At 41.4% G+C, this 25,049-nt stretch overlaps 2 protein-coding genes across 2 annotated transcripts; one reads left to right on the forward strand and one right to left on the reverse strand.

Annotated features, from left to right (window-relative positions):
- Window positions 1-1,355: 1,355 nt before the first annotated feature.
- On the reverse strand, window positions 1,356-21,232 carry ints6l (integrator complex subunit 6 like). Its single transcript, XM_003455766.5, has 19 exons — window positions 20,157-21,232; window positions 19,960-20,037; window positions 14,187-14,336; window positions 10,705-10,794; window positions 10,329-10,512; window positions 10,084-10,212; window positions 9,319-9,482; window positions 8,854-9,006; window positions 8,481-8,613; window positions 8,013-8,107; window positions 7,814-7,924; window positions 7,017-7,232; window positions 6,778-6,904; window positions 6,506-6,648; window positions 6,183-6,414; window positions 5,723-6,103; window positions 3,545-3,638; window positions 3,045-3,140; window positions 1,356-1,609 (listed from the first exon to the last, which is right to left on the reverse strand). Exons 1-19 carry the CDS (start codon window positions 20,265-20,267, stop codon window positions 1,606-1,608), a joined length of 2,691 nt encoding a protein of 896 aa, XP_003455814.1. The 5' UTR covers window positions 20,268-21,232; the 3' UTR covers window positions 1,356-1,605.
- A 168-nt stretch (window positions 21,233-21,400) lies between these two features.
- mospd1 (motile sperm domain containing 1) lies at window positions 21,401-25,049 on the forward strand. Its single transcript, XM_013264440.3, has 6 exons — window positions 21,401-21,551; window positions 22,936-23,221; window positions 23,331-23,406; window positions 23,495-23,715; window positions 24,066-24,227; window positions 24,347-25,049. The coding sequence occupies exons 2-6, from the start codon at window positions 23,065-23,067 to the stop codon at window positions 24,376-24,378; spliced, it is 648 nt and encodes a 215-aa protein (XP_013119894.1). The 5' UTR covers window positions 21,401-21,551; window positions 22,936-23,064; the 3' UTR covers window positions 24,379-25,049.

Below are 25,049 nucleotides of genomic sequence, written 5' to 3' on the forward strand. Positions count from 1 at the left end.
AAAAACTTAAGAATCAAGTAATTACAAAATTGAGACTTTAATGGATTTTAGGACATGTACTGGTGCAATTTTCAAGAACAAGGGTGATGTGCAGAGCTGCACTAAGTACACAGGGATCAAGTTTATGAGCTGCACCATAAGGTTGGATGTAGGTTGTTCATGCTGAGACAGCTCTACAGATGTGATGCTCGCTTTGTTACAGAGAAGTAAAAAGAAGGTCAGGTGTTGTACTGTCTTTGTGGTTGTAGAGAAATTTAGTTGATACTAAGGAGCCTGAAGTGTGCCAGGAAAATATCCCCCATATCATTACACCCTCGCAGCACCCAGTGTGGTCTTCTGCTGTTGTAGCCCATCTGCTTTAAAGTTCAATGTGTTATTCAGAGATGCTCTTCTGCATAGCCTGGTTGTTACGAGTGGTTAGCTGAGTTACTGTTGCAGAGCCAGAGAGCTGCTGCTCACTGGATATATTCTCTTTTTAGAACATTGATGGTTGTGTGAGGAAAAATCCCAGCACATCAGCAGTTTGTAAAATATTCAAACCAGCCCGGCTGGGACCAACAACCATGCCGCGGCTAAAGTCACTGAAATCACTTTACTTCCTCATTCTGACGCTCAGTTTGAACTTCAGGAGGTCGTTTTGACCACGTCTACATGCTTAAATTTGCGGAGTTGCTGATGTGTGATTGGCTCGCAAAACATCTCCAATAACAAGCAGTTGAACAGGTGTGCCTAATAAAGTGGCTGCTGAGTGTATATGCAATTCCAGCGTTTGCAGGCTTTTGTAAAATTACATTGTGTTGTAATCAATGACAAAGGGTCACAAAGAAAATAGGTCCAGCTGCCGTGTGCGTCGCAGAGCTCTGCTCCACAACTTCATCACTCTGTCAGACACACGGAAAGTGTTGCGTCTGCAGCATTTGCTCAGTTTAAAGTTGAGGCTTTACAAAAGAAACACAGACTCTAGAGACTTTATGGAGGTTAAACCAAAACTGCTTGAAAAAAAGAATGAAAGATGAAAGTAAGCGAGCTGTGTGCTCATCAACTGAGTCTTTAAAAAAAACACCAACTTCATGCTAGAACAGGGGTGGGCAATCTCAGTCCAGGAGGGCCGGTGTCCCTGCAGGTTTTAGATCTCACCCTGGGTCAACACACCTGAATCACATGATTAGTTCGTTACCAGGCCTCTGGAGAACTTCAGGACATGTTGAGGAGGTCATTTAGCCATTTAAATCAGCTGTGTTGGTTCGAGGACACATCTAAAACCTGCAGGGACACCGGCCCTCGTGGACTGAGATTGCCCACCCCTGTGCTAGAACTACACAGTCTGACACACAAAACACAATTCTACCCGTGGATTAATTTGTTATCATTTTTTTTAATTTTTTGTTTTGATAAAAAAAGAAGTAGGTTCATAAAACTTTCCACTTTGTATATGTATTTTAACAGTTTACAAAAATGGCTTTGAACATTTGTCTTTCAAAATATTTCTTAGACTCTGAAATAAGCAATTTCACAAAAATAATCTCTATTCCCTATGAACATTAAAAAGTAGTGTACATCTGTTGTAAAAACAAGGAGAACTCAGGAGGAGCGCTGATGCCAGGTTCATCTGAAAAGCAGCAGAGGAGAAATGCAAAAGGTTCAACTTCAACAAAAAGGCGACTGCTGGATGCAAAACTGTGTTACGCTGGGAACCGCTGGAGCGTTTGAGGTGTGAGGATGACTCGGGCGTGAGTGTGCGCCTGTGGAGTTGCAGGAGTAACCCATGTTGTATTGCTGTGATGGCAGGTGAGAGGAAGAATGCTGCTCGGTCACTAAACCGGTAAACACTGCTGCTTCGTGTTGGACTGTTTCAGAAGGAAAAAGGCGGCATTGTGCAACTATCACAAAAAAACACTGATTCGGCTACTTGGTGCTGTCCTTCAAAGTCACGCTTTAAAAGGTTGGAGCTGGTTGTGGGTTCAGAACATGTTGGGAGCTGCCATGAGTGAGGCATATGTGAAGTCTTATTTAATGCTGCTTGGGGTTGGGCAATATGGTCATATGCACACTATGAGTTTGCTATTCCGTTGACTCAACTCTAATACACCCCAGTACTAAACACAGTATTTCCCATAATGTGCAGCCTTGCTTGCTGCCACCAAACAGCTAAAACAGCAAATGAGAGCAGGTAAGCAGATTCTGCACAAAGCGTGGATCGTTCACCCGACAGCACATACACGCCGTCGGGGCTGAAAGCCGACATCTCACAGATTCTGATGCTGCAGGTTTTGTCGTCTCAAATCTCTGTTATCTGCATTATTTGCTCGCTTATTACTCACCAGTCTACCATTGTGTACAGCGCTGTCGGGCTGGTTATCAGTGACAATACCCAGCCCTAATCGCTACTATGGCACTCATAGTCTTATTCCCATATTGCCCACCTCTGATGCCAGTGCAACCACTAATAATGGGGGCATATTGATCAACAGTAACATGGACAACAAAGTGCATCCTGTTGCAGATTTAACACTAAAAAATATGAGGGTTTGTCTTGCTTCTGGACAGTATTTCTCCTTCCATCCATGAATTTTCATGAATGCACATTTTATTACCCATAAAACACTTTTCAGACCAGCTGAAGAAGGGCCTGTTTTTTTTTTTTGTTTTGTTGTTTTTTAGCATAACTATCCCAATAAGCCAGTCTATCCCTTGCTCTGCTGGCTTACTGTGTTATCTGTCTAATGGAGTGTATGTGTGGTTTCTGAGCAACGTCCCCATACAGACAAAAGCCATATGGGTGTTTAAGGCATCTGTCAGAGGATTATTTTTAAAGTCTCTGTACTCATCCCCAGTGGAGCTGCTCCCCAAGGCCCCTCCTCTGAATAAGCCCTCTGCCTCTAACAGGATGTGACGTACAGCACAGGGACTATCAGTGCATTTGTTCTTCTCCCAAGCTGGTTTCCAATTTGGAATTTCTGAGGCTTGGTCTAGAGGGATGCTTCTCTTCGGGTGGCGATGTCCAGCCGGCAAGAAAATTTACGCAAAAGTGGCTTTGTCACTACCTGCCATGGTCATTGGGAAGCTGTGGTGTTGTTTGCTTCCCCTCCAGCTCCGCGAGGGCGTTCTCCAGCTGCTGGATCAGTACTCGCTTCTTGAACCTGTTCAGGACATGTTTAGATGTTTGGATCAAAGCGACGACTTTTCAATAACAGGAAGAACAACGAGTCGTGCGACATCAACCTCACATTAAATCAGTGTAAGAAGAGACAGAACAGATGAATCCACAGATGAACTGTGGCAAGGTGTTTGGAACAAGTGCAGTTGTAATGCTGGTGGGAGCTCACACTATCGATTTGATTTCCTTTTCCAGCTTACTGCAGTAGGAACCTCAAACTTTATCAGAGCGCTGCAGATGAATTCGATTCAAAGGGCTCTGAAATGAATGCCATTGAAGCTGCAGTGCCTCAGAAACACTGAACTCACTGTATGTCAGTGCAGTGACGCGCTGTTTAACAGGCTTGTCTGGGGATTTCAAAAGATTCAAAGCCGCTCAGTTTCTTACCTCATTGCTTCTTTGATGGCGTGCTGGATGAAGTACCGCTGTACGTTTGGCGGGCCTTTCACCTGCTGCAGTAGTCTGAGTATTGCATCATAGTCTGAGAAAAGGCACAAGCACAAAGGTAAGGAAGCGGTTCAAATGTTCCCAGTACGTCCCAAAATTAGAATAAAATAAATCAGTATTTTACATTTCTCTGCCACCTCTGACTGATTTAGCTCAGAAATCAAAAACAATTTTGGGATTTATATGAAAATATTGTATGAAAAAAATGTTTAAAAAAATGTGTAAACTTATTATTAGTGTTGTATTACTGGCCGCACAGCTGACAGATCCATTATGTTTAATTAAAAAAAAAAAATACTGCAATGTTCCTCACTGGGTGCACATAGACTGTAAATGGGCTACAGCTGCCTTTTCTCTGATGTAATGAAAAAAAGGTAAAAATCAGTCCGCTAATCCAGCTTTAAAAGACGTGAAAGTGTGGTACGATCAAGTGTTAAGGACAGTCAAGCTTTGACCTTTAACTTTTACCCCCATAAAGACGACATCTGACAACAACTCTAACAGACGCAAGGGGGAAAGAGTTTTCATGTGCTTGAAGAGGTTTAACATCCGTTTCATCTGAACCTTGAACTAAAGGGAAACATTTTATCATAAAAGAACATTTTAAAGGTACAGCAGCATAATTCCCCCACATAATAATCAGATGATGAATACAAACCTTAGATTACGAGTGGTTAATAAGTATTAAATGTAAACAGCTAAAGAGGACTGTCTCACTGTGGAAAGATTAAAACATTATGGGACGAAGCTGTGCAATAATCACGTTTTCATTTCAAGTACAATTTTGGCTTCTAACGATTAGTAAAACAAAACGAATGATTACTCTGCTGCTGTGTTTGATGCTCTGACCTTTCAGTGGACCAACTTCCTGACAGCCTCTGGTATGTTTGGTTCAGTTCACATTTATTTACTTTTCAGTTAAGTATAATGCAAATAAATTCACTGTTGAAAGGACAATGTTTTCAAGTTCAATAAATCCACTGTGATTGGGCGCCGGTTTGGCTCAGTGTGTTGAGCAGGACGCGGGTTCGACTCTGACCCACGGCCCTTTGCCATATGTCTTCCCCTGCCTCTCTCCCTCTCTCTCTTTGCTGTCCCTTCCTGTCATTTCTCCACTGTATCTTTCAATAAAGCTGAAAAAGGCCAAAAAAATTAATAAAAATCCACTATGATCATTTAAATCACAATATTGTCCAAAATGTCGAACCGTCCACTAGAAACACTAACACAAATATTTTAAGCAAACAAAAAAATCAGAAAAGGTTTGGGGAACTCTTTTGAACTTTCTACAAGCTGTGGATTGAAGAGGAAGTCAGTCTGAATAACTACGTGTTTCATGCACTTGAAATTGATCATTTTTATTTGAATTTAAATATTTCTTTTTAAAACTTGCACTTTTTTCTAATAAACTATACAGACTGTCACGTATCAATATTAGTTCTGTTTTGCTTCTGCTTCTTTTCATATTGATAGTAATTTTTTGGCTATTATTAATATGAAGGACTTTACACACCAGAAAAATATGTTTTTCAGACTCACCTATTCTTAATGTAGCCGTTCACACAGACCACATAATTTCGCGGGATAATTTTTGGCATTTTTTCCAATCAAGCTTGAATTTTCTGATTTGTTGCAAATAAACAGCTGTGACTAATCAGAACACTGCAGTTGGTAACAAGTGACCTCGTAACACACATATACAACTACTAAAATAATATTATTATAAATCAGACACACAGCTAGATGCTGCTTGAGGTCAGTAGCTCTCTGAAATGATTTCTCAGCTCTGCTAACAAGAGATCACACTGCCCACTGACATCCTGAAATATGTACGAAAGCAGTCATGATGCAGCTTCATCTCCTGGATCAAACCCTGAAGTTCTCCCTTCTGCTGCCTTCTTGTGAGAATTGGATGAACTTAGAATCTGTTTCTTCCTTTTATTGTTCAGAAACATCAGGACCAGCTCGTCGTGGTTTGATGGAAACTTTTCGTAAAATCGTAACGCTTACGTTACACAGCACGTGAAAAATTCTGAATTTTGTGTTGTTTTTTTGCAACGCATTCTTTGTGTAAAGATCTTTAATTATGATATTGTTGAAAAACAAACATGTACTCACTTCGTCCAGGTTTGCGGACCTCCTTGATGACCCGTGTCCGCAGCTCTGCCAGGTTGCCGTCTAGTGGAGCTATGAAAATGATCTCAGGCACTGCCGGCTCAGCGTCAGCGCCATCCAGCTGGCTCTGTGGACTCAGGCGATCACAGTTGTGCTTCTCCTCCAGCGGCTGCTCATTTAGATGATCTTCCACCAGCCTCTCCTCCATCGTACCGAGGTCCTCCCCGCGAACTGCTGCTCCTGTCCCAACTTTCTCCTCTAAACTCGGTGAAGATGGATTCCCTGCCTCAGTTTCCATCTCTGCAGGCCAGATTTCCCCAGAGTCGAGCCCGAGAGCGCTGTCGCCGTTACTCTCTGTGACCACCATGTTGCTGCTATCCACTCCTGATGATGCAACAATGAACAACGTGAACCTCGTGTTCACCACCTTCGAGCATACTTTGCTATTACCTTCACATCTTACCTTTGTGCTGTGGAACTGGTTTGAGGAGGTTCTGCTGCCCCTGAATCCCTGCTAGGTTCTTCCCAATCACCACATGGTTGGTGTTCCCTGATGGTGTCTGCGGCCGCCGCAGCAACGGTGACATGCTCCGCCTTCTCTTCACAGTAGCTCCCGAATTGGAGTCACTGGAATTTCCTCTCTTCTTATTTTGAGGGCCTGCTACAAACTCATCCGCCTCATCGATCATCATCCCCTGGGAATAGCAGACAGACAGAGGAAACCGTTACACAATGGAAGGGCGCGATACTGAGTGAAGACATCTGTGTGCAGCTAAACTGCATTACCTTCTTATCCTGCTTGAAAGGATTCCCAAATGTGTGCAGCCGTTTAGGTTGATCGGGGTCGATCTCTCTCAAAGGAGACGGCATCATTTTTAGGTACTCCTGATAGTTTCCCATCTGAGCCACTGGAATACTGTGCAGGGAATCTAACAACCACAAAACGATGATTTAATTAAATGTTGTAGTAACTACACTGGATTCCAGCTGAAGAAACGCATGATGCAAGCTCATTAAGTTGTTGCCTCCCACTAGCAACACACTGCATATTAAGTTACCTTCATCTTGCCCTCGGATCAGTTTTAGTGACGTCCGCAGCAAATTGGAGCGCATTCGTGTGAGCTGATCCAGGAGGTTCCGTCTTGGGATGTCGTAGGCATTCCGATAAGCTTGAGGCTTTACATCCTGTGAACACATCTAGTCAGAAAGAATCCTACTGTACACGCTGTGTTTTCCCTTTCCGCTGACAGAAAGTATGCCACACACTGCACAAAGTGTCCGACTGTCCTAAACCTACCTTGTTGAGCAGGACGATCTGGAAACCGGCAAACTCTTTGAAATTAATGTCCGCCAGGCGAAGGGGCCCCTCCCCCGTGATTCCCTGCAGCAGCTGCTTAAAGTCTCGCCGGTGGGCTAGAGAAAGCGAGCTGGAGTGGTTCTTCACCTTTATGCCGGTTTCCTGAGGAGCCTTTTTCCCCACCGACACAATCAGACGATCCGACTCCATTTTTGCCTTCGAGCCAACAAACACAACATCTCAGTATGAGGATAACAAGCAAAGTGAAATGAGTGAAATATAATTTGGAAGACATCTCTCCACTCTGTTTCTTGGCAGTCTTTCATACAGCTCATTTCAGCCACAGATAATCATATTAAAAAATAAGACAAGTATTTATAAAGACTTCATATACTCATTTAGAAACTCTTTTAGCTCCACAGTTGATAGTAAAATGATGGTTGCACAGGACTCATAACTGTATAGTCAGCATCTGTATCTAGAGCAGATGGTGAGACTGTCACTCCTGAAAATATCCAGTCAGTGTGCATGAGTTTCCAAACTATGACTTGAATAATACTTCCACTTTGACGCCGCTGCTTGATGCTTAACATACTCTTCAAACTAACAGAAGAAATAAGATGAGAAGCCTTTGATGGAACCGGAGGCCTCACACAGCATCAGTGCTCGTTGTCTTTGACAAGTTTATAGTTTCAGTTCAGTCTCCTCACTGCTTGTGTCGTTTAGTCTGATCTCTACATTTCATCACGATCAATAAGCATCACAAAACCCCGTTTTAGTCTTTGGAAGTGACTTACCTGCTGGCTGAGCTTCTTCAGGTAAGAAATGACGCTGTAACTCAGTCCGCAGTCCATGGTGTCCGCGATGAGGTTAGGTGCACCCATCATCCTCAGTGCCTTTTTCAAGGGCTGTCACAATTTAAAATGTTAGTTACAAGAAAAACACCATAAATCCATATAAACTAAAGGCAACCTCAAAGATGTTGCATTCATTTACCAGGAGGTAGTATGGAGGCATCGTCTTCAGGTACATCTCAAAGGCCTGTCGCCACTTAAGGTTTGGTTTTAGTTTGTGCACTTTGAAAAAATCATCTGCAGATAGAAGGAGAAAATGAGGAGTGGGTTACTCTGAGAGATTATAGCATCTGCATTGGTGTCCAGCTGCAGCAGACCCACTGATCCACATGCATCAGTACTGAGGATGATGATGGTAAGTCTACAACAAGCTTTGAAACACACATAATTGCCCAGAAAATATTCATGTCTTGTACAGAATTGTTAAAGATAAACCTTTTAATGATTTTCTGTGTTGTTAGACTGATACTTGTCATGACTGCAGATGATGAGGTGTCCCAGAAAAGGAGAGCTTTTAAATATAATGTCAGCTCAGGCCTACTGACCCAAAACTTGTAGTTTTGGTTTTTTTAGGCCACCCTAAAGACAAATTTACTACAATATGCCTCACCGAGGAGTGGGAGAAGGACTGGGTAGTTGTACGGCATAACAAACAGATTAACACAGGTGAGAGTGGTGCTGGCTTTAAGGTAGCCAAAAGGATGCCCCAGGTCATTCTGCTTCCCGCTGCTGCTGACAAACACCTGAGGACAGCAAGAGAAAACATGAAGGTAAAGCAGAGCTGCTAAAAATGAAGCCAAGCTGTATTCACAGAGCTTTAATGGCGTGACCAACAACTACTTCATATCAGCCCAAAAAAGGTGAAACGCTATGATGAATTTAGCAAGTAACCTCATTATGTCTGGGTTTCTAGAAATTCCCTGAGCCAACACCTGTGACTTTGTAAATAAGGTGATGAGCGTTGTTGGAAGCGTTTACTCTACCTGCCAGCACATGTGTGGGGACTTCCTTTCCAGGATGTACTGGGTGAGCGGAGAGGGCTCCAGTTCATACTTGTCGAAGGGAAGCTTGTCGATCACCATGGGTTCACAGTCCACGCAAGAGAAACGCACCACGGGGTGAGCAGTGCGAGGTGGCTGTGAGCAGCGGATGGAAATGAGCAAACTGTTAGGTGTGTTTGTCTTTGGTACACAATCCTCTGACGTCCTTATGACAGCAGTATATAACAAACCATTAAAGTTTTACAGGTAATCGCAATTATACTGGACGGTCACTAAAAGGTGTTACAGAAAAAAACTGGTGCCAATAAAAGAGAAAGGAAGTAAGAGAGTTTGAGAGTCCATAAAGCTACACAATACAAATACTGACATATAATCAAGCACTATAAGATGTTATCTGAAAGACAGACTAAAAAGGCTGCTGAGGTATTTTGAAGCTTCTCTGCTCACTAGGGTTGGAGAGTTCTGGTCCGGCCAGAAGGACTCTGGTATGGGCCAATGCCCGACTGGCACCCCAGTCTTTGGGTTTGGTCGCACATAGATGAGTTTGTGGCAGCTGTGCCATGGCTGTGGGCTGAAGGATGACACGGGCCGACTTGAGTCCACAGAGTTATCTGGAAAACAGAAACACAATAAGCAGGCTGATATTAACTGTTCTGTTTGGCAGGGATGAACCTGACGGGCAGGGTCACGCCGCGTTGACTGATATCAGCTAACAGGCAAATATGCAAATGGGAAAGAACAGAATCTGATTTTAGTTGATCATATTCATCCAAACATTCAACAAGGAATCTCTAGTTTCTCTTGCACTCAAAAAATGATTCTTTGCCCTCTTAAACATGAAGCAATCGTTTATTTATCCAAATAACTAATCATTAAGGAAGTATAAACTGACTGTATACCAATCAAGTAAATTTAATTTGCCTGATTTCATTAAATGTAACAAATTACAGTGTACATGGAAAATTTACATGTGATCAAATTACGTAAAATCAGCATTTTGGGCATAAATATTTTTGGGATATACCATTAATATGATGTTTAAATTAAATCACCAGTTTATAATAATTCTCTGTACTTGGCCAAACTAGAAAATGCACTCAGTTCTCCTTTAATTTTATTTGCTCTGTGTTTAAAGTTTAAACAGGTGAAAAACTTTACCCTGGGATTTGAACTTTTAATGGTTTTAATGGTCGCTGCGTTCTGATCACTCACCTTCCCCAACTGGAGGCGGATCTGGCCCGGTCTTTTCAAAATTAATGACAACACCGCTTTGAACCTTTTGGACCAGAGACTCCAGACACTGGTTCAACATCCTCTGTGTTCGCACACAGTATGATCGCCCTGAGAGGAAAAAGCGGGACACACGGCGATCAGGCATAAGAGAATTTATTGTGGAGCTCTACCCCAAAGAGTGCAGACACGTGCTGAATGAATGAAAGTAGGAAAAAATGACAAACCTCCAGTAACTTCACACATCTGGGTGATAGCAGACTCATCCGTGGGGACGCTACCAAGTTGCTCATTATCTGGTGTAGCTGCTCCTGGCAGCCTCAGTACCAGTGCAAACAGACGCTGGTCCCAGCGAAAAGGCTCTTTGGTCAGCTCGCTGCCAGCCAAGGGAGAATTCAGAGGCAGGTGCAGCTACACAGCAGACAAGAATGAAGCGGGAGAGCAAGTTCATAAGTGGAAACGCAAAAGGTCGTTCGTTTTACAGATCTTAACCCTCAGATCGCTTCAGCGACTCAACTTATGACATGTGTGTACAACAGACCCAGCTGGAATCACTGCATAAATACTACATGGTAGTGCCACTGCATTTGTTTGTGCTCTCACCTCATCTGGCACTCCCGAGCTGTGCGTGAGCTTGTTCCCATCAGTGATGGTGATGATCACAGATGGCTCGAGGAAGAATGGGTTGCGGCCCTGAGAGGGAAACGATAACATTCAGCAATTAATTCCAAGTTCAATACTAAATGGAAAAAACACTGAGCCCATTTATTCTCACTACTCTGACTTCTGTTTTTTTTTACTTTGCATTCCAACTCACTGTTCAGGGCTCTGACTGTGGATGAAAAGGATCATAAAATTGGTAACACATGTGAACCTAACAGCACAACCGTTACACGTTGCATGCTTCGACTAATGGCAAAATGCTGGTATAACGTTTAAACAGACATCTACTTAAATGCAGGAATCATTATGGAATTACCATCCCACAGAAACTACATGTAATCTTTTTCTTTGTGTACGGATGAATCTGTAAGGTGCAAAGTGTCCGTGTGTTCCTTGTTAATAAGGACAGAGGCCTTTAGCACTGCGCTGCAGAGGTCAGCCTCATCTAATTCAAACACACAGAGAATGCTTAAGTAGATTTAAACGCTCCTGATGCACAGAACTCGGGTCACTGCCCGAGCGTAGTAATCCATCTGTGCCTTAGAGCAGGGGTTTAGAAAAAAGATGTACTTGACGAGAAGATGACTGGGTTAACTGAAGCAAGGTCGAGTGGATTAGGCTTCAGTCAAAAGTCTCTATTCACCCTGTTGTCTCCAGGTACATGATGTCGTCCTCTTATTACTTCAGTTACATTTAGTCCAGTATTAATTTAGGTTTAGCCATAAAATGTCTCGGTTATGAACACATACCAGCCTCCGCTATTCATTTTTGTACTTTTCTTTAAAAGTTAAAATGAGTGAAATCCACATCTCCTTTCACATTATTCTGGTAGACCTGCCCTTGGTCACCTTGATTAGGACATCAGCAGCTTAAACAAGCAATCCTAAATTAAAACATCAAAAAACACATAGGGTAAAATAAAGTCCAAGCTACATCAGTGTGATAAAAGCACTATTGTGTCCCATAATTTCTTTTTAAGACAATTCATTTATATCACTAAATAACAGTTTAAAGCAATCACACGAGGGCAGAATGTGTGAATCCATTTTCCACCTTCAACTCGACAAAAACTGTGAACTGCATGCAGATGCATTAAACAGTAGGAATGCACAAGATTAAGACTGTGCATGTCTCCGGTGCTTAATCAATTCAGGTTCCAGAGTCCAATAGGTTTAAAACATTTCCTACATGGTGTAAAATGAGACTGTCGAGCACACCAACACTGTCACTAAAACCTGCCATAAATGTTGCCATAAGACAGAGTCAAGGTGTCGAATACATCCAATATCTTTCTGATAATACAACAATTACCTGTAATAAAGTGTCATAAATCACACATATGTTGCTTTATAAATAGACAGAAATTCATTTATATAATTTGCACTCAGAAACTTTCCTGTCCTATATGAAGATAACCAGAATACAGCCAGCTGGCAGCCAGTTGAGTTGAGTCCCCTCGAATTGTGCTCATTGACCGAGATTCATTCCGACTAATGACAACGTGTTATCTCACTGCATTTATAAACTAGACAGCAATTATTTGCAAACCTATGACAGTCTCTCTAAGAGCGACTGCAGTCAGTCAGAGTCAGCCTGCAAATGTTTGCAGAAAAGTTTCCTCCTATTAGACAAATATTGATATTTCATTTGATAAGATATTTATTATATATCAAAAATGTCATATTTTACATAATAAAATATCAATATTTGGTGTCTACTATTGTTACAATATTGCCACGCAAAATATTGACTATGACTATGACATAGACTACTGACTATAATGTCTTGATTTTTCCCCCCACCCCTAGCAAACAGTACCAGAATCCAGTGTGATCTGGTCACAGTCCTGTGTTTCTGGTTACATTTATAGGCTGATGTTCAGCGGGAGCCAGTTTGTGAGCAGGTGACAGAGAGGATGAGAAGAAAGAGAGACGATTTTTTTGATGAATGTGTGAGCAGATGTAGAGTCGGAGCACAGAATGGCGGAAATGTGATATACAGTAAATGGCTTCACTCAGTCAGATTTCATCCCAAACTCCAAGACGTCATGCGCTAATGGGCAACTTTAACTGCATCACTCAGCCCCACTACACAAGATTCCTGCGGTGAGACACTCAGGTCTGTTGAGTGAGGTAATTTCAGACTCATGTACCTGATTAACGGCTCATTCACATGAAAGTAAAAGTAGCACGGCAACCTCCTTGTGAACAGGAAACAAAACTGCTGGTTGCCTGATCACTGCACTCAACATTTTTGCTGTTGGAAAAAACTGCAAGTAGTTGTAGCAACTTCTTTTTTTCACAAGTAAATTGCATAAGTCACTTGGTGGGGTACCTGTCTCAAAACCATCAGGATCTGATTCGTACCGACTGCAATCACTCTCAGAAACACTGGAAGCTTTACAAATAACTGCTGTCTAATTTATAAATGCAGACAGACTGCCAATGCACTGCAATCAGTGTGTGTCTGTCTATGCAACACTACTGTGACAAGTCTCTTTACAATAGGAGACTTGCCTCAAATGGTTGCCAGCTGGTCGTATTCTGGGTATATTCCTATATAAAAGCAAAGTTGCTCTACACCTGTATTACTCTGCAGATAAATCACCATCCTGCAACACTTACACCACTGTTTCTGAATTTCTATTTAAGATTGATGACATGAGTACGTAGTTATTGTAAATATCTGTGTCTGTAGAACTAACAGATTTGGGATTTTTCCTGACTTGTCACATTTTGTTGCCATATTATCACAAACAGACTGCAAGTAACTGAAAACTATGCACAAAGAGGAACAAGGAAAATAAACCTCACACTACACACAATAATCTGGGCCACTTTCGCAGATCATGTAAACATTATTGGGGCAATCTTGGCTCAAGGGTTGGCAGTTCGTCTTGTAATCGGAAGGTTGCCAGTTCAAGCCCCGGCTCCGGCTCCCCGGCTCTCGGTCGTTGTGTCCTTGGGTAAGACACTTCACCCGTTGCCTACTGGTGGTGGTCAGAGGGTCCAGTGGCGCCAGTGTCCGGCAGCCTAGCCTCTGTCAGTGCGCCCCAGGCTACAATGTAGCTTTCCATCACCAGTGTGTGAATGGGTGGATGACTGAACGTGTAAAATGCTTTGGGGTCCTTAAGGACCAAGTAAAGCGCTATACAAATACAGGCCATTTACCATAACATCGTGGTGACAAAGGGAAAGAGTGCCAAATGTTGGGATTTCGCTTTACTAGACTTGATGTGTGCAACGTGAAGTGCAAGAAGTGTGACTTTGCTCAGGCGTACTGTGGCTCTCCCCATGAATGAATCTGTGAGGAACATGGATGCTCGAAAAAGGGCTTAAAAATAAATTATGCAGTGTTGTGTTAACATCCATAACAAACAATGAAACAAGTTCGTGTTTTAATAACTCTGAAACCTTTCACACCTGCCCGTAGTTGTCGATTCCCGAGACGAGGCGGTTGAGGTTAAGCAGGTCGAAGGCGGTGCGAAGAGCGTGTCCTAATGTTGTGAGGCCGGACGCCTGCAGATTCTTCAGCTCGCACATGAAGGTGGCATGGTTCTCCTTCCAGCCGGCCTGAAATACAAGCAGTGCAGAGACATGTGTTGAAGGCACAAGCGGCAGCAAAGGAGAACCGAAGTCACTGTTCTGCATGAACAGCCACTAACCAAAAAAGACTCACACCCACAGATAGTTAGATCAAGTCATTATACGAAAAAACCCCCACAGCAAATTGTGTTCACTGAAAAGCTCAAACTGACCCTTTGGTAAGAGGAGTTTTAGTTTCACTGACTCTTTGCACCGTGGCGTAATTGTAACTATAAAATTTGATCAGGTAATGTGAAGCTCTGGAAATAGAAGATAATATTCTTGAAACTCACACCCACGTTTGAGCTGCAAGTTGCCTTTCAGAAAAGGTCTAATTTCATACATGACAAGCATCCAAAAGTACACTTCCCAGCGCTGCCTGTCCTCCGTGACAGAGAGACACTGCCAAGAGAGGATGTGAGTGTGTAACTGCTCTGGGACTTTTCTCCAGCGGGGTCAAGTGCTTTACTGCTGCAGATTCATGCTTAATCTAAGGATGACCTGCAAGCTTACCACTTCCTTTGCTAGGAGAGGGAGGGGAAGAGACAAAGAGAGAATAAAAAAAAGAAGCTTGAATTGCTGGGATGAACACGTATGCTTCGAATCAAGCCAGTGGGTAGATTTTTGGATTAGCATGAGATATGATTCCAAAACCACAATTTAGATGGAATTTCTACACAGCACACTGTTATGTGAATGACATTAGATGAATGTTGGGCAGTTATACAAGAAAACCTCACTAAAAACACTCAGAGGGTTAGCAGCAAAGTAACCCAGACACCGATCATCCCTGATAGAAGTGTAAGGCTTAGTGTGCGCTCAATAATTCAGACTACAGAATATTTCTATTTTCTTCCCACCCAACCTCATCTCTCTCTCCCTCTGCATCAACAATTTATTGCTTCTGTAACTGTGCAATCAGACTAGCTCCGTTCACTATAACCTTGTCCTTTATCGTAATCCTCGGCACACAAAGAAAGCAATAAAAGAGGGGACAGCAACAAAGACAAAGAGAGGAAGAGCAGGATGAAGAGGAGCTGAGGGTAGACTTTAGAAATAGGAAAAAGCACTTCAGCACCTGGGTGCTTCTGAGTGGTGGCGGCGGTGGTGGTGGGGGTGGGGTGGGGGATCATGTTTTGGATTGTTTTAATCTATAACTGGTGGTGAATACTTTGAATACAAGTAGCACAATCTCAGTCCTATAGATAGTAATATAACAATCATATGAAAATTACACACAATATTAATTAAGAATAGATCAGGGTCATTTCCAACTTAAAATGTTTATTCTTGGACTTATTCTAGAACTGGTTATTAATCGATCAGTTAATTGTGAATTATTCATTAATGCAGCTTTGACACAGAACTTCACAGTTCAAAATATTCCTAATTTATCTTATACTGGTCCTCGGCAGGGCCTTTCATTCCATTCACGCTCTAAAACAAGGAATGTAAGACCACCTCCACCTTAGAGCCAACTTTCTTTTGATTGGACGCTACTAACAAATACAAGGTTTAAAGTGCAGGTAGGTGTGGCTTCTCTGTTCAGACGGAAAGCTATGTGCCTGAGACGACAGGCAGCATATCCGGTCTTTAAGTCTGACGTCATTAGCCGTTTCTGGGTCCAAACTTCTCTTCAGGTCCCAAAGTCAAAGGAACACTGCAGCATCACTGAGAGTTACAAACTGTCTAAAATCTTTCATCTTTAATAAAATGATCAGTGTGGCTGTTTAAAATCCAGGCATCTATGAAAACAGAATTTATGAAATTTAATGGAGTTAGAAGTTAGCAGGGAGTTAGCTCGCTAGTTTCTATCTAAAGATGGTATACCACAGTGGTCCCCAACCTTTTTTGCGCCACGGACCAGTTTAATGTCAGATGTCAGATAATATTTTCACAGATCGGCCTTTAAGGTGTCGCGGATAAATACAACAAAATAAAATGATACGACCAAGACAAAAACTGTGGTATTTTGTAAATATAATAATAAATGTGAATTCACTGTGTAATTGCGTAACTTTATTAGCAGCGTCCTCCTGAAATGCGGCAACAACATTAAGAGTAACATCCTCCTCTCTGCCCCTTAATGCTCTCTGGCCGCTATGGTAACGTGCAAACATTTCTTTCAAAATAAGACACACAACTACAACACGGGAAAAGACCCAGGGAAACCGAGTTAACGATAAAATCAGTGAAAACCATCAATTTCACACCCGAGCCTCAACTCCCGTGGCCCGGTACCAACCGACTCACGGACCAGTACTGGTCGTTGGCCCGGGGGTTGGGGACCGCTGGTATACCATGTTCTGACTGGGGGATTTCTGAAAAAATTCAAACGTACAGCTCTACCATCACTTCTGACATAAATGAAGACAGGAAACTAAACAGCAGTGACGTTGTAGGGTTACTGAAGTTGGGCTAGCTGGTATATAATTATGTGCTACATGGTGGCTAGCTAGAGGTATGTTTAGCATAATATAAACACAGTGAAGCTGGAGGATGAACGCTAACTTAAGGGTTCCCGATGGTTAGGGACAAATGCAATCACATGGCAGGATGCTGTAAACGGACCAAACTTCAGTCAGGAGAACAACTGAGATAATCCATCCACAATACGAGGTTAGTCATTAATATACTGCTGCATGGGCTGGGCTGTAGTTACATCGTAAGGTTTTATAAACTGAGCTTTAAAATGAGTAGTGGTAATAAAAAGCGAGAGAGGCCGACAGGGATCACTGACTGTTTTTAGGGGCTTGTTCAGATTAAATAAAACAAGATACAAAACATTAAAACATGTTAAAAACACAACAGCCTTAATAAATGCAGAGTAGTTTGGACCCGGAAGCAGAGTTCGTACGTCATTACTTAAAGACCGGATTGGAGATATGAGCTCTCACTGACATCATACATATGACATCATCATATTAGTGCCACCTTTACCATTACACTTGGTTATTAATTGTTCAGTTAATTTTGGATTACTGATTGTGAGAGCTTTAAATTGACATACAACTTTTATATTGCTTTTAAAAAATTGTTGTTGTTTTTTATTTTATCAAAAGTATAAAATTCTCATCATCCTGGAGTCTGAAGCCTGAGCTTTTGCTTCAATATGAGCTGCAGAGCTGCACAGAGAGATGTGAGCTAAAAATGGTCTTTTTGCCTTAATTTAATATGAAGGTCAATGAAGAGAAACAGTCTATCTTCGTCTTTGTTGCAGTCATCCGAACATAACATTGGATAACAGATCTGGGTTTACCTGTGTAACACAAAAATATCTGCTGGCAAATAACAGAATTGTATATGTGTTGGTGTTGATGATATAAAGTCGGTCTTAGTGATGACGTTCACGCAAGTTTTGGTTCAAATCATCAGATAGAAGTTGTTGTTTTTTTGATATATGAATGCAAATACCCTCCAAAATTATGATGTAACATATCTGTATTTCCACTAACACCAGGTTTTTCAGTTATGTCCAAAAAAGATAACAAAAACTTAACACTGATATTTCTAATTCTTTTTAAAACTGGAGTGTAAAATACAAGAGATATTTTTTACCCACTCTGCAGTTATTTTTTGCTAATTCACGCTTTCAGATTCTTTTTAATAAAATATAAGGTTTCCAAATAGTGGGAATAGAATTTATTATATAAATAATTTACTTAGAGCATATATCATTTGACCATATGACTATAATCATTTTTCTTTATCTTAATAAGTTGGGTGTGAAGTTTTCACATTTGTCAGAAAAATTATGTAGTGCATTATGTAACTTACGTGATGCAACAGCAAATGCAAAAAATCCTTCACCATATTCATCTATATTTTTTTTTTACTTCAATATATTTCATGCATATAATATGGCTGCAGGGTGTAGCATCAGTAACAGCAAATGGCATACATCACAGCGCTTATACATGACACATTAATATGCATAAATGAGAAATTTGAGAATTTTGATATGCTTTACTCAAATAAATGTCAGTTTTAAAAATGCATGATTTTATAAGTACAAATAAACTGATATTGAGCAAACTTGCACTTTGTACTTGCTTCCATTATCCCATCCAAATTGTTACTGTGTTACTTAACACATATTGCCTGTATATGAATTTTTTTTTTTAAACTGCCAAATTTGCCAATAGAAAAGAAGTTTACTGGGTTAAACCAAACAGCTGCTAATTGTAACAAACGTTTTGTAACAGGAAAACAAAAACTTCAGAGCTGCCTAACTTCACTACATTTTACAACCTATTTCACAAGATGATAAAGTTACAGAAGAAATTATTAAACTAGCATACTGGCGAAAAAGTAATTACACCGTAGTCAAAAGTATAACTGAGTAGATTAATAGTAATGAGTTGAATGTTTTAAATTTAAAATAAGCTTTTTTGAAACCTTGAATTAGTTTAAATAATAAATAATAATAATTCCATAATAATGATTTTAAGTATATTATCCAAATGACTGGGCATATAAAGATGGAGCATAAAATATTGTGTCATATAGTTTGCATTTAATTATCATGAGATATGATTTCAGAGTCTCACTTCTGGTTTCGGTGTCTTTAAAAACACCGCTGCTGTTTGAACTGTTCAGAGTAAACAATAACTCAGCTTTTGAGAGGATTATAAAAAGCAGAAATGTGGAAGTAATTTGTCATTGCAAGTGCACTGTGAGCTGAGCGGTGCTTTCTAACATATGCTTTTGTACATTTATTAACTCTTCAGCTTGGAGCATTTTGCTTCTTGGTCGTGAGGCATGCAAACTATTCCGTTTTCTCCAGGCATTGATGGCACAGGATGAAGTAAGCTCCCTGCACGCTGTGTTGAGTAGTAGAGTATGGCTTGTAGTTATGGAAGCCTAGAGAGACCTAATATAGTGTAGAGAGCAGCCACTGAAGCACACCAGGGATCTTAGGGGTTCATGTGGATTGTATTTTATTGGGAATGAAAAGATCAGATGGAGATATGTGTCAGGTCATAAAACATGTCAACAGATTATAGTGAGGAAACCTTTGTTGACATTAACCCCGTGAAATTATCGCAGTGATTCCCACGTTGTATTTCTTATTTGTTCCTGTGTGTCTGTGCATGTATGAAGACTACTGCTCCTATGCAAAGACATGACGATCACTCGTATCGGGATGACAAATAATTATAATATGAATAATGAGAACATGAGCGAACTCATAAAAATACACAAAAAAAAAAGAAATCTCATGATGAAGAGGGCTTATCAACTTTCAGACCAGATTGGCCAATGGCAATGCGTGACTGGTGCAAGGGGCGGGGTTAAAAGTGATCGGCGGGCTCTTTGACCAGTCTACACGTTGTTATATTAAAAAAAGAGCGACGTCATAGCTGATAATAAATCTCCACGCCTCCATCTCAACGCCCGAGACTTTTCTCAACACAAAAGCAAAATGTCTGCTGGATGTTCGGAGGCAGTGCAGCTCCGCGTTTGCCAGTATTTGGAGCACTAATTTGCCGTTTTTTGCCACCGGGAAGCCGCCCAACACTGACTACAAACCAGAAGGACAATAAAATCTCACTGACAGAAAAATACGAACGACTTGTAAAATGTAAAAATGGCATCAGTTGCTAATTACCTTCACTCCGTATGGTGGATCATCGAATGTAACTAGCATGTACCTGTCGCCTCTACTAGCCGGGTCTCGGGCACGCAGCTGTCAAAAAAGAAAACCAAAACAACATATATTAATTTTGACCTATCTTCCCCAAGGAACCCTAAGCTAACCAAAGGTGCATACGTGCTGAAAAAGGTCGGGGTAAAATCATTATTTACCTTCATAAAGACCTCAACCGCGCCTTTAGCAACGTCCAGATACGTCGTACCCAAATAAGTGCGCTGATTCATAGAGGCGGACGTGTCTAACAGGAAAAGTAAAATAGGCATTTTAAATGTAAAGCCGCAGTTATATGCTTTTCTAAAATAACTATTATCCACATATGACCTATCGTGCAGCCCAACAGTTCACACATGTGTGTATATATTTGTTATAATAAGCCCCCCCTCCAGTAGAGGGCCGTTGCCTCTGCCCTCTCCCTATCTGCCTTTCTAGAGCTCTGTCTCGGCTCGCGCTGTTCAACTTCTGCTCCTAACCGAATGGAACGCCCAGCTCCTTCCAGTGCGACGCCATTGGCCGAGTCCGATGGGAATGACCACGCCCCCTCAAGCACAGATATAACGAAGTCGAAATGGCTCGTGAGTACAGTTTGTCAGTCTCCTGGTGTTGGGGGTGGATATTCAAAAGCGTGGTATAGTACCCTCGTATCTGTGGTCCCTTGAGGCTAGTTTGAAGCCACATAACTGATTGTTGCAGTGTGAGAATTATATTCTTAGACCTGAAATTTCTTGCCAGTTGCACCGTACCCCTCCCGCCCCATCACAACCTCACACGCGCGCGCCCACATATGTGATTCTTTTGCTGCGTTCAAGACGTCTCAAAGGCTCCGTCCTTCTGACTAACATAATAACGCATGTAGTTACATGACCTTGTTAACTAAAACAACAAAAACTGGGGAAGAAACTTACACATGCATGTTCGAGTTTGTAAATACCACAGCGGGAAAATAATTCTCGCTACAGAAAGAAAAGATTGAGGCATCTTTTGGCCGTAATGGTGGTAACTCCGACAATACTGGAGTCACAATAGTGTGCTTCGATGCTACCATGATATTAAGAAATAACGGAAAAATTAAAATTACAGTAAGTTTTAAAACTTTATACCAGCAGTTTACAAAAATACCTCATGCCTGGTGGAAGTTTAAAACAGGCTATTTCTTGTTTTCAGTTGGCCTATTTATACGTTATATGTTAAAGAAAACTATTTATTGCACTAGGAAACTGTGAGTATACTTTACATTTGAGCACATTTTTTTCACAGCAGTTATGTTGTCAAAGCATTGTGCAAATATAATTAAATTATGCCTGGGGGGTAAAGTTTTCTCCGATCCAAACGTTATGAAATTGTAATAAACACGTTAGCCCGCGTGCTGGGAGAACATTTACGTTCTCACGTACTCGCCTTCTGCCATCCCAGCATGCACCGCGAGGTCTGCAGTACAATTATTCACAAAGAAAAAAAAGGCTTGAGGAGCAACAACAACAGGGTGGGAGCAGAAGCACAGATCTCGTTTACAGCTCTAACGTTTCACGAACCCGTGTGCTGACAACAAGGTAAAGTTTCCTTCTGACTTGTTATTGAAATTAAATAAATCTGCGCTTTGCTTTCTGAAATGACACTGCTGTAGACAACGTTTAAGAGGCAATTTGCTATCAGCTGGGTTTTCTTAGCCGGCTAACGCTAGCCATCAGTATTGAACACCGTTAGCATACAGTGAAAATATGTGTTATTACACGAGCAGAACAAGAACATGTTATACCATCGGTATTACTTAATAATGGGAACCGTATTACTTTAAAATCTCATTTGTTATAGATTTATGTCAAATATTCAACGAAAAACTAATTTCTGGTGTCTGTTTACGTTGTTGCCTGTGCTTTAAAGGCAGCTTTGAGTTTATATACACTAACGAAATCCTAAAGAAATCTAGATAACTTAATAACAAATCATATCTCATATACTGAAAGTGACTTCGCAGCATTGTGCTTCAAATGTAGTGATGTTATTGTGTTTTTCTGACGTGGAGCAAACAATACGTAGAAAATAAAAAGTGTTACGACACCACAGGTCTCGCTCCTCGAGCTCTTCCGTTACCATGTAAACACAAAGGACCACGTGACCAGGCACATGGAGTTCACTTTGTTAACTTTGTTTGCCTTTAATAAAAAGTTGTACCAGTGAAATTGCCTTAGCTTTCTCGCTTGTCATTAAGTTCTGAGTTTTGTTTCAAGTACTTGCCTTTAAAAATACACGTCTCGTTAAAATCTTGCACGTGTAGGATTATCAGTATATAACAAAACCCTGCTGTGCTCAAGTTTCAAAGACATGGGTTCAGGTGGTTTAAAAAAGGTTTTAATGTTTATCAATGTAAATATCTTATTACACTCTTGAATTTAAAAATCGACTAAACTAAAAACATTTAGGTGAGTGTAAAATATCACTATATCAGATAACTAATTTTTTAATCACATAAGTGATAGAATTTTAGTTTTCGCTTTAAATTGAGCAAAGTAAATCTAGAATCTAATTAAGTTATAAATGCTTAAATGTACTTTTAAATATACTAGGATATCATAATATAATGAAGGCAATGGGGGTGGGGGTAACTTTTGTTGGCGGGGGATGGCTTCACTCTTTGTTATGCAGTGGGGGTGAGGGAACAGAGGGTGTGAACCCACAGAGGTGGGGGAGAAGCTAAACAGACAAAGCATCTAAAAGGTGGGCAGAAACTCTGGCTTCCTTCAGGTCACTAAAGTAAACAAACAGGCACAGTAAAGTGTAAGGTAACTAGAAGCTATGGGAGATATGTGAATAAATGAAATAAATGTATTACCACTACACTATTACTAACCTATTAGAGTTTCATAAAATGTAAAAGAGTGGCAGGTTGTTGTCTCTTGGTGTATTTTGCATTTCATCTCTTGTGTCTCTTCACAGTATCACGTCATGGCCCTAAGGAGCTGAGAGTGGGAAGTGCTGTTTACCTGAAGGGAGCTCACAAAGCTTGAGAGTTACTAGAGAAGAGTTGGCGGGGCCTGGGCAGAGGGTAGAGCTCAGCGGGAGCCAATGCAGCAGCAGCAGCATCGACCGCCTGAGCTGGTGGGAGGAAGCCTTCCCGTGTTCGTGTTCCCCAATGAGCTCGTCTTCTATGCGGATGATCAGTCGTCTCACAAACAGGTGCTCACGCTCTACAATCCCTATGAGTTCGCCCTCAAGTTTAAAGGTCAGTGAGCAGATCGAAACAACATCTCTGTGTTTCCGTATAATTGTTATGTTCATTTTTGGATGTCCAATCATATGGCTACGTCGTGTATTGTTTTCTTCGTTGTCAGTGCTGTGCACAGCGCCAAACAAGTACACCGTGGTGGATGCAACTGGAGCCGTCAAGCCTCAGTGTTGCGTTGATATGTGAGTTAGTTCATGCTTTGGTGAACCTAAACTAGCAGATTGATTAATTTATTGCTGTCTGTACGGCTAACGTTCTGCATCCACGCAGAGTAATCCGACACCGAGATGTGCGCGCATGCCATTATGGGGTCTACGATAAGTTCCGGCTGCAGGTGTCAGAGCAGAGTCAGCGGAAAGCTCTGGGCCGCAAAGAGGTGACGGCCACTCTCCGTCCCTCTGCCTCACAGGACCCGCCTAGCCCCCGGCCCCAAGATGAGGAACGCCGAATTGCTGACAGCGAGTTTTTTGAACAGACTGCATTCCAGACAGGTAGGAGAAAGAGGGGAAAGCGCTGCTGTGTGAAACTGCCACTAGATGGAGCCAAATTATCACAAAATTCAATTGGTGAGCATTTCAGGGGATATCGCTTATTCTAATTATATTATTGTTCCTCCAACCCTGTGTTGATTTGTTTTAAATAATATGCTTAATTATACCCACATTAATTCAGTGCACATAATCTGCTGTATGTTGTTATTTGGCCAAACTATTGGGTCCCCCTTCAGACTTAAATGGAAGCAGCTTAAGTTAGTTTGGTAAATTACCAGGCTTTTTCTGAGTTACACATGTGATTGCACTGAATCTAAGTGTGTTTATTTGTGTGTATGTGACATTTGCAGAGAGCCGTCCTGTTGCTGGAGGACCCAGTCTGTTGACAGTACTGCTTGGGCTGGTGTGTATGGCCGCCCTGATGCTCCCGACACTGGGGGAGCAAGAATCTACTGTGCCTGTCTACCTCCACTTAAGTGTTAACAAGAAACTTGTAGCTGCTTATGTTCTCGGTGAGTAAAAACAGAAGGAAGTTGCATGTTCAGTTCTCAAGTGAGAACCACATTGTTTGTTTTGACAAATCATGCGATGCAGTTTATAATACCCGGTGTTATTTCTTGTCATATTTTAGGGCTTCTTACAATGGTCATCCTACGCACATGAAGTGCCGTGAGCCGAAAGGAGGGAAGAAAAAGAAACAGAAACATGAAGAGAACATTCTCCCACCAGAGGCACTACTATGAGTAAAAAAAAGTAGAGCTGACAGCAGGGGAGCAGGGGTACTTATTCGATTACCTCATCCTCTGAAAAATACATTTTAGCATACTTGTTTTCAAATCTACACATTTGTGTTAATACATACACGGAACTAAAGTGAGATAAATGGGAAGACCTGTCATGTGTAAGGTCAGAGTGAGGGGAGCTGTCCCTGAGAAAAAGGGCCTGTGAAGAAGCGTGAGGCCGTTTGCTGTTGTTTGGCCTCACACATTGTCTGTAACTCTGTTGCCATTATGTGAAAGAAAGTGGTCATTTCAGTGTGAAGGAATCAACATGCAAACGCGGTACTTGTATATAAAGCCATTAAAGTTTTGTTACCTGTTACCATTATTAAATTTATGTTTTTTTTAAAGCATTTTAGAGTAGACTGAAGACTAAATGCTGTTCCTTGCATGTGTGGATACTTTGTATGAGTGGGCTTTAAGTTTGTTAGCAGTAAGATACTTGTACCTGTCACCAAAGGAGGGATCTTCTCTTGAAAGAAGAATGGTTCGCTTGCCGTGCTTTATCAAATGTTTAATAAAGTCTCAATACAGCTGTAGTGTGTCACGTTCAAA

This window comes from Oreochromis niloticus, linkage group LG2 (assembly GCF_001858045.2).
Source record: "Oreochromis niloticus isolate F11D_XX linkage group LG2, O_niloticus_UMD_NMBU, whole genome shotgun sequence".
In the NCBI taxonomy this organism is placed as follows: Eukaryota; Metazoa; Chordata; class Actinopteri; order Cichliformes; family Cichlidae; genus Oreochromis; species Oreochromis niloticus.